The following is a 14681-nucleotide window of genomic DNA, read 5'->3' as shown; positions in this document are numbered from 1 at the left end:
TAGAATCAGTGTAAAGCAGTTGATCTGAACCTTTATCACCAAAATTTGAAGTAATTTGTAACCTAATACCTTCCACAGTACAAAAATGATGAGGGCCAGTAGCAGCAACCCTCCGATGATGCTGCCGATCAGAATCCAGAGTGAGATTGGAATAGCTCGGCCCTTCAGCACCTCCAGTACAGTCTAGAGGAAAACATATAAATGGAGTGGAAACAGAGAGTTAATACTGATTCTCATTCTGCCACTTGAAATCCTGCTGTAGTCTTCTTACCTCCCTCCAGTCTGTCCCTGTGTCCAGACTGATGAGGTTAGTCTCCTGAGCTGCCAGGCGATAGGCTCCCATTATCCTCACTGACTTATATTTGGCCTACAGAAGGAGACGCAGTTGCGTTGACCAATTAGTGTCAAAGGGCACAAGATTTGGGCTGAAATGAATGTGTGTCTCGGTTCGTCTTACTTTTCTGAAGAAGTCATCGTGGACTCTGCGGCTGACACGAATGAGTGCAGCCTGCCCTCTCAGAAGCTGCTGCACTTCACACACAACCTCCGTGCACCACGACCTGCTGCAGTTCTACACACACACATAAATACACAAACACACATTTTAACATGTGCTGACGCTGCACAGTGTTCAGGAGCTGCTGTGCTGCCAGAGGCCTCACCAGTATGTCGTTGTGCATCATGTCTTCTGGATGTAGGGGGCGCACATCTCTGTGTTTGGCTTTGAGCTGGTCCAGATCACTCAGCACGCTGCAGTTCACTCCTGTCGCCTGGGGGGGGGGGGCAATTTAAATATGTCAGATTGGATATAAAAAGGGAGATACAGAAACTCAAAGGGAAACGTAACTCACATTGTAGGAGAAGACCTCAGTGACAGTCATGAACACTCTGTCTCCTGCAGCCACTGAGGGCAGATGCAGCCTCACCACCAGATTACTCACAGAGAAGCAGCCAAGGTTTTGCAGCTATAGGGGCAAAAACAAACAACAACGCTTTAATCTAAAAGTCCAGCCTGACTTTAAATGTGCACCATGAGCACATGAGACATACCCTGAGGTGTGTATAGAACTCTGGTCCAATCGCCTCTGACACCGTCCGCGTGGGGTGGACCTCGTATCGGTTCAAATTAGAGTCACTGCACAAAACCACAGGAAAAAAGAAACATCATATAAATACTCCAACACATAAAAAAGAGAAGCTAAAATATTAATGCTGTGCACACGCACCTGCTGACAAACAGGTCCGGTTCATACTGAACAAAACTCTGCAGCTGAACACTGTTGTCCCCCAGCGTCTCCTCCCTCTCCACACTGTCACTGTGAAAGAAACAGATCAGATAAACCTCATTGCCTTTCAGAGAAGACCAATAATATCTATCCATCCTTATTTGAATTTGACCCAAACAGATGTCATCCCTATAAGCAGTTGTCTCTAAACCTAGTGCACAGAGAATCCAGAGCTGCCTCAGTGAGCTACCTGGCAGCATGGAGCTTCATCTGGACTCGACTGTGCAGAGACGTGCAGCTGAACTCAAACTCCAGCATGAAGTTAACCTGCGAACACAGAAGAGACCGGGCTGGTGAGGGGACGGGTTTCACCTGCAGTGAGTCAAGTATGAGTGGGCTCAGTCAAGTGTGATGGAGCCGTTTCTTCTGCACTGACGCACCTTTGACTGGGAGCGAAACACCGGATAGCTGACGTTACACGAGTGGCTGTTGGCACCGAGCGCCGTGCACTCGATCTTAAAGTGGGCATCCTCCTACGCCAAGAGAGAGATGAAGAAAGAGAGAGGTTGTGTAAGGGAGCCTAAATGTGTGTGATTAGTTAGAAGTGGTGCTGTGTGAACGTTGTCTGTACCCGAATGCTGAGGCTGGAGAAGTGCAGGTTGCGTGAGTAGTGCAGCGTCAGGCTGGTGTTGTAGGCGTTTTCAAGTCTGTTCTGGAGCTGCACCTCCACCGCCAGACGCCTACGAGGGCTGCGGATCACGTAAGGCTTCTGTCTGTGGAGAAAATCAGGATGAAAACTCAACCGAAACCGAACAAACCGGGAGAGCGAACTGAGGAATGTCTCAAATACAGTACCTCGTCCCAGAGATGTCCATATGAGCCTGCAGCACCAGGTCTGTGGTACACACGTCATCCTCACCGCAGTCTTTGAAGAACGCGATCTGGAGAGGGACAAGTCGAAAGTGTTTAACGGAGGAAGGAGAAAGGAAATGTGACCCATTAAGTAATCTATTAATCCATCCATGATCTATACCGATCATCGCTTTGAATGTCGGGGGGGGCCAATCCCAGGTGACATTGGGGATAGACGTGGGGGACAGTCTGCATGCCTTTGGACTTTGGGAAAATGCATTGTAGAAAAAAACCATGCAAACATTGGGAGAACATGCAAACCCCACACAGAAAGATCGCAGTCGAACCGGACTTCAAACCAGGAACCTTATTCCTGTGAGGCAACAGTGCCAACCAACGCATCACCATGCTGCCCCTAAATCAAGTCATGAGTCAATATTTTGCCACTCACAAATTTCTTGACAGTGGTTGGCCAGCCCTCATCCAATACCGGACCACTCTCCGTGTCGTTGATCTTAAACCGCAGCGAGAAGCTGATTGGACGGATGTAATCTGCTGTGTCCTATACGCCAAAGACAAACACAAATGTCAGAGGTGAAAACACAGGTGTCAGCTCGTCTCTCTCTGTGTGTGTGTCTGTGTGTGTGTTCAGACACTCACATAAACATGAAAGGGAAGGTTGTAGCAGAGAGTTTGTCCCGTTTGGACTCGGACGACCATCTGGGTCTGTCTGTGGGAGCTGTCGTCAAACAGGGCCCGGGCAGACAACTTCCTGTCATCCAACATCGCCGACACCCACAGGTCTGAGGAGGGAGATGGTAATTAGGACAGATGGTGAGCGCTGGAAAATGAGTCCCTGGCCATTTGGCAACTCTTATTTTGACCTCTGCCAAGAAGAGGATGTTTGTTTGTTGGCCAAAACTATCGAAAGGATTTTCAGGAAACGTATTGGAAGGATGGGATATGGGCCGGGAGAGAACACAGTAAACTTTGGGACAGTTCTTGAGAAGAGGACAGTTGACATTTCATTTAAAATCTTTCTTTAACTTTATGTTTTTCACCAGGGAATAACTCATGGATCTTTGTGATAAATATCTGGCATATTTAAGAGGATTGATATCTATGAGTGTGCTATTTGCTGCAGCTTGACTGTTGGGCCTTGGCGGAGGTATGTGCTCTACTGAGTGCTTCTTTAGTTAGTTGTATGAATCAGATAGGGCAGGCCTGTGTTTTTGGGATTGATGAAAATACAAAGGGTTGTACCAAAGCTGTTGCTCTGTGGTCCAGGGGAGCGGGAGACGGCTGTGAAGCAGGCAGTCGCATCCAGACAGGCTGACTCTCTGCCTCCTCTCTGGCAGGTCTTCTGAATGACGTTGATGGAGTGCGGCTGGAAGGACAGACTCACGTTGATCTGGACTATGCTGCGAGAGCTGAGGGACAGGCATTAGGGAAACAAATTATTAAGCCTTTAGATTTAGATAATGTGGATCTACTTACATGCATATGTTTATATTGTATTGTTTACTTTTAAATGTGGAATCTAGCTAAAGGTGATACATTTATAGCGTTAAAAAATTAAATATGTCCTGGCAATAATTTCTCTGTCCCCTTAGCCTTTCCTTCTCTGTGTTTACCCACCTGAGCAGCACAGCACTGCCCAGTGCTCCCACTGCCAAGTCTATTAGCTCATCTCCATCCAGGTCCATCCGAGCGCTCACACTGCGGCCAAAGTACTGCATGGAGGAGGAGAGCGATGACCCTGCGATACGCTGTAGGGACGGGAGCCAGGAAAGGACATTAGTTTGATTGATTTCTGACAGGTTCCAGAAAGCTTCTACCTGTAAGTAAAGGGTAGGTACCTGTTTATAATTGTGGTTGATGTAAATGCCATCTCCGTGGTACACATAGATGGCCCCCCGGTGCTCGTCCTCCAGCGGGGCTCCCACCAGCAGGTCAGTGAAGCCGTCGTGGTTGAGGTCGGGGGCGGACGCCAGCGCATAACCAAACCTGGCGTCCTGGGACTTCTCCTCTGAGTTCAGAGTCCCGTTAGATACAAACACCTCCTCCTGAGAGACAGGAAAGAAGGTGGAGACATTACAGGGGGGTAAAAACTTTAATGTTTTCATTGTCAGTTATTATGGTGATTATTGTTGCGTCTCCTCATGATGACTACACAATCATCCTTATAGAGAAGAGTCAGTGTCGCCCTTATCTCACCCCACTGAGGCTGTAGATGTAGACCCTCCCAGCCTCCTTGTTTCCTGAGCCCAGGTACATCGGAGCAGCCACCAGGAGGACGTCGGTGATGCCGTCCTGGTCGATATCCATCCCACACACCTCACTGCCATAGTAAGACCCAATCTACACACAGAAACACGGCACTTCAGTTTACGGCCAATAGGTGGAGTCCTTGCTTTAATCTCCGACTATTGAGGTTCCTGCTGCTCTGTCGTGTAAAGTGACTGACAGGAATGAAGAGGCCCAGGTAGATGGTTTTACCTGTTCTCCATTGAGGGCCTGCACGATGTTGACGTCGCCGTCGTCGCTGAGCTCAAACAGGATGACTTTGCCTTTGTGTTTGAAGCGAGGAGCTCCAGCTACATACAGCCTCCTCCAGTCGCCAACTATCACAGATGACACTGTGTAACCTGAAAACACATCATCACACACTGCTGCTCAGTCCACCACCTTCGGTCAGAGATTACAGACTCATATAGGATATTTATCAAGTGCACATCTCACTGCTGGCATGGCATAAAACCCCTTTTAATTGATCTTGCTTTCACATCTTTTTCATTAAATTGTTCTGTCCGTGTTTGTATCATGTTCTGTGTTAATGCAAACTGCTCCAGTGGTGTGTTTATGGGCACGTGGAAAGCTCAGACATTTGTGATTCGAGAGTGGGCTGGAGAACAGAAGCGCATTCACGAGTTATGTTTTCAGAAACGTTGAAAGACAAACAACGATCAAACTCTGAGGTTTTGAAAAGGATTATGTGGATTTTGGAGCTTATTGGGAAGAAAGAAGTTTCTGTTCCCCACACAGTTGAAGCTGGTTCACTGGAGCACCAGACACGCAGGAGCCCCAGGAAACCCCAGGACCACTGTTTGGCATTATTTAGTGGTAATTTACTTAACTGGAGATCTGGAACAAATTTGGCCCAAATTTTGTTTTTCATCTTGTAATATCAGGTTTATTTAATTACATTCAATCATATTATACCAAAACTAAATAAGAGTAAAGGGGAGAGAGCAGTGTCTGAATTTGGGCCATTGGCTCAGTTTTGCCATGGAACGGTCTGTCTGGTGCCAGAATCCCCACCTACATCTTTAATTTGTTGCTATTTTAACCACTATTTAAAACTTTTGTTATTGTCATTAACTTTGTGATTCATTCTATATTTATTCTTATATATTCTTATCCCCAATTTAGCTCCCCTCTATCTATCTCCATTGTATCGCTTGTACATGTTGTGTTTCTAAAAAGCTGTTCCAAAAACGAGTTCACAGGAAAGCTTCATTCTTGAAGTCCCTCCACACGATAACACAATAACAGCGTGATAGTAACACACTAACACATCGAGTTTGATCCTTTGAGTGCTCTGCTCCATGGTCTGTTATGTCGGTACCTAAATAAGCAGCATGATTCTTCAGCTCCAGTGGAAACTCGCTCTCGAAGGCCTCTCTGGGCGGCACGATGCGTCCGTTGATCCCCTCCTTCAGCACGCCACCGTCCCAATCATAGGCGCCGACCATCCCAAACAAAATGCCATCCTAAAGAACCAAGAGCAGTGTATGGATGAGAAACAAATAAAACATATTTAGTTTTTGAATCTAATTTAAAGTGCTGTGCCTCTTCAATATTGCTTTTAATTCAGCTTGAATCTGTTTTAGAGACCAGTTAATGACTATTATCATTTTACTTTGTCTTATCTTTAATCCACTTTGCCATGACTTTAGGGCACTTTGGTTCAACTCCTTTAATGTGCCGTATAAAGAAATCTTGAGTTTACTTCACACTCTGATGAGAGAGTTCAGGTTCAGGTCTGACTTACATCCAGTGTGTGTGTGGAGAAGCCGATCTGAGACATCTCCATGTGGAACGAGCTCTCGTTGTAGCCCAGTGTCCCTGTAGGTGGACAGAGACAACCATCATCACGTTTCTTTACACATCTCCTCCCTTCCTTCCTCACCCCCCACGGCATCTGATCTCGCTGCTTCCTCGACACTCTCACCCACAGGAGCCTCGCCCTTTCCTCACCTCCTTTCCTTTTCTGGTTTCCTTAAACATTTGAAGGTGGCATCACCTTTCATTGGTCTTCCTCTCCTCCTCCCTCAGCTATTATGATAGCTGTCCACTCCTTCCACCTTCTTTTCCCTTTCTTGCTTTTACTGCAGAACTACTGTTTATTTTTTTCTTTCTACAGTGATGACCCTCAACTTCTGACTCACATACTTCTACTTTTCTCAGACAGACTCTTACCACTTTAGTCCCAGTGTTTGTTTCCTCTGAGTTGACAAAATCCAATCTGATGAGAACAGTATTGAAACTTGGAAGATTATGGATTAAAATATATTTTATACCCTGAGAACATAAATCTTATCCTGAATCGTATCTTATCTCCATCTTATCTTATTTTATCTTATCTTATATAAAACTAGCTTAATAACTTATGTACATAGACTCACTATCATTTTGAAAATATGAATCCAATATTCTATAGATCAGTGCCACAACATAACAAGCTAAAGCTGTAACACATATTTAGTGGATGATGATGTAAATAAAACTGTATTTTAATCCATGGTCGAAGTCGAATCAGCATTTGGATTTCTTCATTTCCTGTTACTGTCCTTCAGCTTAACTGTTGGACTTGAAAAATCCAAAAGATATACAATAACATTTGTATTTCTATGCTTTTCTGATTTCAGTTTTTACAGCTTTACTTTACAGGTGCAGTGAAGAGTAGAGTAGAAGACAGATAAGCTGTAAAGGGTCGGATGTCAAACGTAACCAATCAATCAGATCTCCCTGTTTCTTTATGCTTTTGCTTCACGTCAATCAATATAACAATACATGACATCATGTCACACATCTATATATATATATATAAAACTTTCTCAAAGTAGATCAAGTGGTTTTATGAGACATCTTAGGTGCTAATCATGAGTGAATTGAAAAACTCTGACATTACTGCTTTCTTGTTTTAAACAGTGCATCATTGAATCCTCCCTGCCTCCCTCCCTGTATCACTCACCTTCCAGGGTGAAGATTCGGTCTCCCAGAGCGTCCACAATGTCATTGAGCGCAGCTTCATCTGTCACGTTGAAGAAGAATTTGTCGTCAGGGTCGCTGGCGATGTACTTGATCTCGTTAATGAACGTCTCAGGGTCCTGCTGCCGGCGGATATAATGACCCAAAACCTGGAGACCAGCGTGGGAGAAAAAGGGAGAGAACGATTGTAAGAGAAACACAATAGATGAATAAGCAGAAAACACAAGTTCAATAAACATTGAGGGATTAAGCTGCAAACAGACAAAGGCAGTGAAAGTGATCAAAACAGAGCCTAAACTAATACGTGGGCATGTATCAGATATATTATTTTTCGCGGTTTGAGAGGAACTGAAACCATGAGAAGTGATGATTGATTGTTTTGAAGAGAGACAGACATAGTATGAAGGGGAAGAGGGGAGGAACGACACCATTCCCAGAGCAAGTAACCTGGACTTGCCGGATCCAGCTCTCTAACCTGAAAAATAAACACAGTTCATAGCTGTTTCCCTGCCCGTGTAATTTACCCGTAATTAAGCAATAGCTAAAGGCAACACACTGACTGGAAGACACAAGACAAGAGGAAATGGCAGCCCCCAGAGATTTGTAAATGAGGTGCGCAGGCCCGGCTCAGGGGGTGAAGAGATGACGGATGCACAAGATATATTGTAGCAGCAGCGGCTTGTGGATTAATGCCTGAAGTATAAATGAGAAAAATTCCATAAGAGAAACCAAACCCAAGAATCTCCCCCCGTGGATCCAGCTGCCAAGCAAACTAAGGAAATCCTCTGTTTTCAAAGGGCACGGGATGGAGGGGGGGGCTGCACTGTGTAACGTGAAGAGAGTCGACACATAAATATGTACATTAACATCTCATAGAGGCCGAGAAATTCCACGCAGGCAGCCAGCGGCTTCTGGTTTTTATAAAGTCATGAACAGAGAAGAAAAAAGAAAGAAGCAACGGCCTTATTTAAATGTAAAGCACATTTCCAGATTTCAAGGATTTTGCCAACACGTTTGTTTTCAAGTATATGAATGAAAGTGCCCCTGCTCACTTCACATGGTTCTGCACGAGCTGCTCCCCCACAAACACACAATTCACAGCCCCTGACCTGCACTGATGTATAAAACACAGTCTGCATTGCCCACGCTCATGTTTGGAAAGCTCAGTCCTCCCCTGTGAGCCTTTTTCACTGCACGCACACACACACACACACACACACACACACACACACACACACACACACAAGCACACAAGCAACCTACACACACAGTGGTGGCAGCAACATCAAAGCGTAGCTGAAGTTACACATAGCCATTACCTGTCACCACTTGGACTTTTCGGGGCAAATAGTTGACCCATAAAAAGCTCCTCATTCTCTCTGGCTGTCATCTTTCACTTTTGTTTGTTTCTCTTGTCGTTCAAAGCTGCTTATGTCCTTTTCATTGAACCAGTTTCTGTCTGTTTTCTGTTTTCTCATACCAAGCTGCTGGTGACCTATAGCATTAAGGTTGTGTTCAGGTAGTCGGACTCCAACCAGACCACAGCGATAAAACCATTACAGCATGTTTAACAAGGCAAGACTTTCTCTCCTCTCCATGTTTCTGCCGTATGCTCGGGATTCAGACCTCAGGGGAACACAACCTCGGTTTATTTTAAAGGGTTAGTTGACCCCAAGTATGAAAAAACAATTTCTCCCTCTCCTCTGTGAGGTCTGTAGAGTAACAAGGACAGTATTAGTGGCTGTTTAATTTGTAGCTATGGTTTTGGCAATGTTACACAGTACATTTATCTCCCTCTCAGGACAAATAGTAATAATTTCAGTGATTCTCTGACTTTTTATTTAGCGCCACCATCAAAATTAATCTTTGACTAATGCTTTGGATCTTATATCACTAATATATTTCCAATTTGTGGTCAAGTGCTATATTTGCAGGTAAGTTTCAATTGTTTCGTTATTTGATGCTATAAAACAAGGGTGAAACATCACGATTGACAGCTGAGGCTGACTCGTGATTGGTCAAGCATGTCTATCAATAGGACCTGGCTACCGCTGTTCAATCCCCTGATCGCTACTGAGCAGACTCTGGCTCCAAACGCGCAAGATGGCAGCATTTGTATCCGGGATATTTTAACCTAATTTCTGGATCATGGTCTTGTTTAAATAGATTTTTTTCCCTTTGATTTCGCACCTTTTTTCATCCCAGTTGTGTTGATGAAGAATTAGACGTGAGGGAAATCTCCAGATCTGGGCAAATAAAACGCCAAACTATCTGCATGGCTGGATACCACGAAAAATAAGTACACGTTTTCCCTTGGATGAACCAAGGCAGGAACAGAACCTACTTCTATCCCAAGACGCTGTCCTTTAATGTGGCAGTTTGAGATGCAAATTCAGGAAGACAGAGTCGATTTTTAAACGGGAGCTGAGTCTGATCAGACTTAATGGTACGTCTGCACAGGACTCAAACGCAGACCTTTAACCGAGCCTCTCCACCCATATATCAATAGATATATCTGATCTACACATATTTCTATGGTGGCCCCTTGCCACTCCTCCTCAGTGCTGGCTCATGTTCTCCTCTGTGGTTCTCGCGGAGTCTGAAGGTTTTTTCCAGCGTCTCTTGTGGGACAGGGAGGGGTCTGTAACCAGTGCTGCCGCTAGACTCTGTCCGGTCCTCTGCCTCTAAAACCATACCACCGCTCAGTGTGTCTCTGTGTGTTGAGGGGGTCGGGTGGGGCTGGAAAGGAAGAGTTTTTGTTCCCACTCGTCTATTTTCGTAGACTCAAGGGGTTCATTTGGTAATGTTATTTCTGGGGGAGTGGCGGCATTGTGTGGTTGCCCGAGGGTGCACAGCTTGTGGTCAGTGTACCACTTTCACGCAATGAGTGTGGAATGTCTGAGATGCAACACACACCCCATTGATACTGTAGGTTAGATGTGGTAGATTTACCAGTGAGGGGAAAGGGAACTCCTGAATCAACGTTTTGAGCATCATGAGACTCTAGATTGGATTATGTTAGGACAGCAGCTCCAAGATGTCCCATCACAACCAGACGAGATGTACTCACAGCGATGGCGTATCTTGTGATGTTTCTCTTCTCACACTCCTCCAGAGCTTCAGGTAGCTCCTCTCCGTCATGCGACTCTCCGTCCGTCACTACGATCATCACCTTGGTCGCTCCATCCCTCGAACCACGTTCCAAACTGAACGCCTCTGTGCTACAAAAACAGAAAATGATATGAGGGAAGCTGACGTTAAAGTGTCAGGTTCTAATCATGCAAATCTTGCTGATTTAAATTGGATTGGAAAAGATAAAAAGGTCGAAATGGAAGAAAATAATAAAGTAAAAAAGTTAAAGGAGGGAAGGGGCCAGAGGGAGAGTGAGGACACCAGGGAGTATCCACTTACTTTGTTTCTTAACTTCTCAAATAAACTTCCTCTATATGATAACATACAATTCAAAGTGCTTCTCCGAGAAAATTAATAACTAGGAGTGAAGGACTGAGACATTAGCTTTAAGTCCATTCCCACCAAGTACGATATAAATGGTCCACAGCTATATTAGTCATTGACACACATATATTTACTGCCAGTGGACTCAAATTGGCCATTGCACGCAGCGAGCATGTGTCACTGCACACAGCGACCGCATCTGTGCATTCCCATCCGGTTGTGCCATGTTGCAGAGAGGAAGCCTAAAATGACAAACACACACGGACAGACCCAGGCCGCACCCTGTTTGTCTGCAGGAAACCTGTTCTCAGCAGGACCTGCTCCAAGTGTTGAATAGGGTTGGTGAGCCTCAAACCAACCCACACAGTCACACACTCACACACACACACACACACACACACACACACACACACACACACACACTGAACTCTGGAGAGTCGTCACTGCTAGTGAACTCAGTCATTTTCAGGCCTAACTCCAGCCCTGACCTAAATATAACATTGTGGTCAGCCGCAAGAAACTCAGAGTTAAAAACAACTGTTTCCCCTATGCAGTCTGCAAATTACATAGGGTGCAGAGAAGGAGAGGAGAGGAGAAAAAAGAAGAAATGAGTGGACGTAAAGGAGAGGTCAAGATAGATAAAGATGAGTGAAACACTGGGAAACATGATGAAAGAAACTATAAACCTGGAACAAAGTAGTTAGATAGTTAGAGAAGTGGGAGATAAAAGGAAAAAGAAAGAAAGAAGGAAAATACGTAAAATCTAGTGCTTGGGAACCTACTTACAAGACCAAAAAGAATCATAAAAGACAGTAAAAAGAAACCAAACGTTAAAACTAAAAGTACAAATCCTGCTCTGATGTGGTATGTAATTTTCCAATTAAATGAATTTGGTAGGAGACAGAAAGACACAAACGAAGGGAGCAGTGAGGACAGAGAGGGATGAACAACAAGACAAGACAAGACAGACGGAAACAGATTAGGAAAAAAAGAGGAAGAATTGAAACGGAGGAAAACTGAAAAATTAGGATGAAAGATACAAAATAATGGGAGAGTGGAGATGAAAGAGGAGAGAAAGTGAGCAGAGCTAATTGGGAAGCCTGGTCGTATTTACGAGCCATTTTATGGAGTCACAGTAGTACGGTAATGACTCCGTGCAGCGGTCTGCTGCTTGTGTACTTTTATGTGTATGTGTGCGGCTGACTGAGTGTGTTTCAGACGGGTGGAGCAATATAAAAATCGGTGGTTAATTCAATTGTAGACGGCTATTTGATGTTTGTGTATCATTCTGTCATAGACAATCTAAAATCCACAGTCCATGTCGTTAACATGTCAACATTGCATTGTGCCCTGGTGCACAGAAAGACGAGGCTCACAACATACATGCTATTTTTGGTAAATGTATGGTTCAATGTACGGAGTCTAAAATTACATGTGGTGTTTGTGGTGTTCTGTAGAAGGACAGGTTCACTCAAGTCTAAAGTTCTATATTCAAATCCAAATCACTTGAACGTGGTTTTCCTTCTCAAGCCGAGACCCAGTTCTTTCAAAGCAAAAGCCGAAAAATAAAGGAATAGTTAAACAATTTGGAAAATACTCAATTAACTTTCTTATGAAGAATCAGGGCACAGTCACACCTCGGTGAACGCAAAGCAAACATTACAGGTCAGAGTTCACCAAACATAAACTCCATGTGAAGCCACTCTGCGATTTGCTTCACCACAGGACGCGTTTTATTCCTGTATGTGTGGCCGCGCCCGGTCTCAGGTCTAAAAAGCTACAACCAGGAGACTTTAGCTTAGCTTAGCATGAATGAAATCCATACTGTAAAGCTATACTGTAATGAAATCCACCAATCAGCACATTGAAACCTCACTGCTTCACATCTCATGTTATATTTTTGTAATTTGTTCTAAACTGAACTTGAACAACAACCCACTGGGGGTTATATGAGCCAGACTTTTTTCTTGGCCGTAAACAGCAGCTCCTTGAATTCTTCACCAGTTGACAGACTATCTCAAGATATGACGAGACTTCAGGAATGTTTAACAACCAAAAAACAACATGATAATTAGTGAGCTTTAGAGGTGATGGTGGGCAGATGCTGTTTACTGTGGACAGACCATGACTCGCTGTTTCCTCATGCTTCCAGTTTGTACCGTGGAAGCTAAGCCAAGCGAACTTGGAACTGGCTCTAGCCTCATATTTACCTTGTGAAATAGCATCTAACTCTTGAACAGAGAAGTAAAGATATTTCTCACAATGTTGAATCATTTATCTTTAGTGCGGCTTTACCAAATAAGAACTTGAGGCTTGAATATTTACCTTTTACACGTGTACTACGAGTGGGTTTACCCTAATTGGTTACGTCTGTCTGTCTGCAGGTTTCAACAAGTTCAATTTAACCACAACCACAATGAATGAAATTTTAGACCTATGAAAAGTACGGCAGATGTGAATAATTGTAGATGAGGTAAAATAGCAGAGAAGACAGTAACCCTTGAAATGCCGGTTTATAAACTACAGACAAAGACGACAGCTACCCCTGTCTTTTGCACAGCCATATAATACAGCTATAATTGTAGGTTATTAATCCCATGTTGATCCTATTTGTAATTTCCAATTTTTGTTATTTTATCTTAATTTCTCAAAAGATGCTACACACAACAACAAAATAAAAATCCATGGAAATGGCACTAAATGCACATTGACATAATTAAGACCTACCAAACATATTTAAGACGTCGGACATGATATTTTAACATATGTAAGACTTCTTAAGGCCTTAAATTCAGATATGACCTTTTTTCATTGACTGTTTAAGACCTCGCAGAAACCCTGATCTTTTCTCTCTGTGTCTGTTTGAATTCAGTATTGATTACACTCAGTTATTTAGTTGAGGGTTGGGGTCACGACCTGCACTTTTGATATTCATTATTTTTAATCTGTCAAAGTTCACAGAATTGGGATCAAATTGTGTACATTTATATTGTTACAGAGAGCAAGAATGGTCGAAAAAAACACTTCCACCATCAACCAAAATATTTGCATGGCCTTGGCAAATCTTGTAAATAACTCTTTGAGAATTTGCCCAATCATGATAAATCTTAACACCTCCAGAGAGAGAGGTGAGAGGAGAGCAGTTTGCATGTTCTCTGTTCTTTTAAGACCTATTTAAGCCAAGAGCTCAGGTTTAGGTCTAAGTTTATAATAAGGACAAGGTTAGGGGTAAGGGTTAAAAGTCAAGCATGCTGTTAAGGTTAAGGGGCCAAGGAACAAATGCAGTCGATGCCTCTCTAGATGTAGAAATTGAAACTATATGCGTGTGAAGTGTAGGCTGCGTGTAGGGGTTTGTCCATGTGTGTGTGTACTGTACATGTCTGTGTGTGTATTTGTACAGCTGTAGGAGCACGACTTGGCCGGCCAGGCTGGGTCAGGCCGTGCCACACCTGCAGCCGTGCTGAGCCAGCAGTCAGCCCGACCAGCTCAGCTAATCTTACTGTTTTTCTACCCTGTCACTTTCCTGCCCACTGCAAACCCTCTTATCTGTCAATCAGTGTGTGTGTGTTTGTGTGGGTGTGTGTGTGAGAGAGAGAGAGCGAAAGAGGTGATGCATATGTTTACATAAGTCTTGACATAAATCTGTATGTTTTGAAATGAACTGATATCAAATTAATCTTCAATTATTTCAACAATTGCAGCCTGAGACTGTTTTCTTAACCCTGAAACTCACACATAGACTCACGTGCAAAGCTAATGTAGAGTTTTTACCATCTGTCAATGACCCTGTGAAAGTGAGAGACAGAGAATGGACAGTGTGTGGTTGTCGTCTGATTTTCCCGTCACTGGTGTTTAAAGGCCACAGTTACACAA

General features: G+C 43.9%; 1 protein-coding gene across 2 annotated transcripts in view; it reads right to left on the bottom strand.

Annotated features, from left to right (window-relative positions):
• itga10 (integrin, alpha 10) overlaps window positions 1-14681 on the bottom strand; it is a 34360-nt gene that overhangs the window by 618 nt on the left and 19061 nt on the right. The window contains exons 8-29 of one of the 2 annotated variants that reach the window (XM_053432406.1): window positions 10423-10573; window positions 7336-7501; window positions 6133-6206; window positions 5707-5851; window positions 4578-4726; window positions 4296-4439; window positions 3938-4144; window positions 3717-3847; window positions 3342-3508; window positions 2739-2881; window positions 2530-2640; window positions 2082-2167; window positions 1858-1999; window positions 1667-1759; window positions 1477-1553; window positions 1227-1316; window positions 1051-1135; window positions 852-965; window positions 663-770; window positions 458-571; window positions 272-367; window positions 70-183 (exon numbers count right to left, since the gene is read on the bottom strand). In XM_053432406.1, the coding sequence (XP_053288381.1) occupies window positions 70-183; window positions 272-367; window positions 458-571; window positions 663-770; window positions 852-965; window positions 1051-1135; window positions 1227-1316; window positions 1477-1553; window positions 1667-1759; window positions 1858-1999; window positions 2082-2167; window positions 2530-2640; window positions 2739-2881; window positions 3342-3508; window positions 3717-3847; window positions 3938-4144; window positions 4296-4439; window positions 4578-4726; window positions 5707-5851; window positions 6133-6206; window positions 7336-7501; window positions 10423-10573 (2707 nt within the window). Of the gene's footprint in view, window positions 1-69; window positions 184-271; window positions 368-457; window positions 572-662; window positions 771-851; window positions 966-1050; window positions 1136-1226; window positions 1317-1476; window positions 1554-1666; window positions 1760-1857; window positions 2000-2081; window positions 2168-2529; window positions 2641-2738; window positions 2882-3341; window positions 3509-3716; window positions 4145-4295; window positions 4440-4577; window positions 4727-5706; window positions 5852-6132; window positions 6207-7335; window positions 7502-10422; window positions 10574-14681 lie in introns of both variants that reach the window. The other variant, XM_053432405.1, reaches the window with a different exon arrangement.

Source organism: Pleuronectes platessa, chromosome 10, assembly GCF_947347685.1.
Source record: "Pleuronectes platessa chromosome 10, fPlePla1.1, whole genome shotgun sequence".
Taxonomy (NCBI): Eukaryota; Metazoa; Chordata; class Actinopteri; order Pleuronectiformes; family Pleuronectidae; genus Pleuronectes; species Pleuronectes platessa.
Note: the sequence above shows the minus strand (reverse complement) of the source record. Positions and strands in the feature narration are given on the sequence as shown.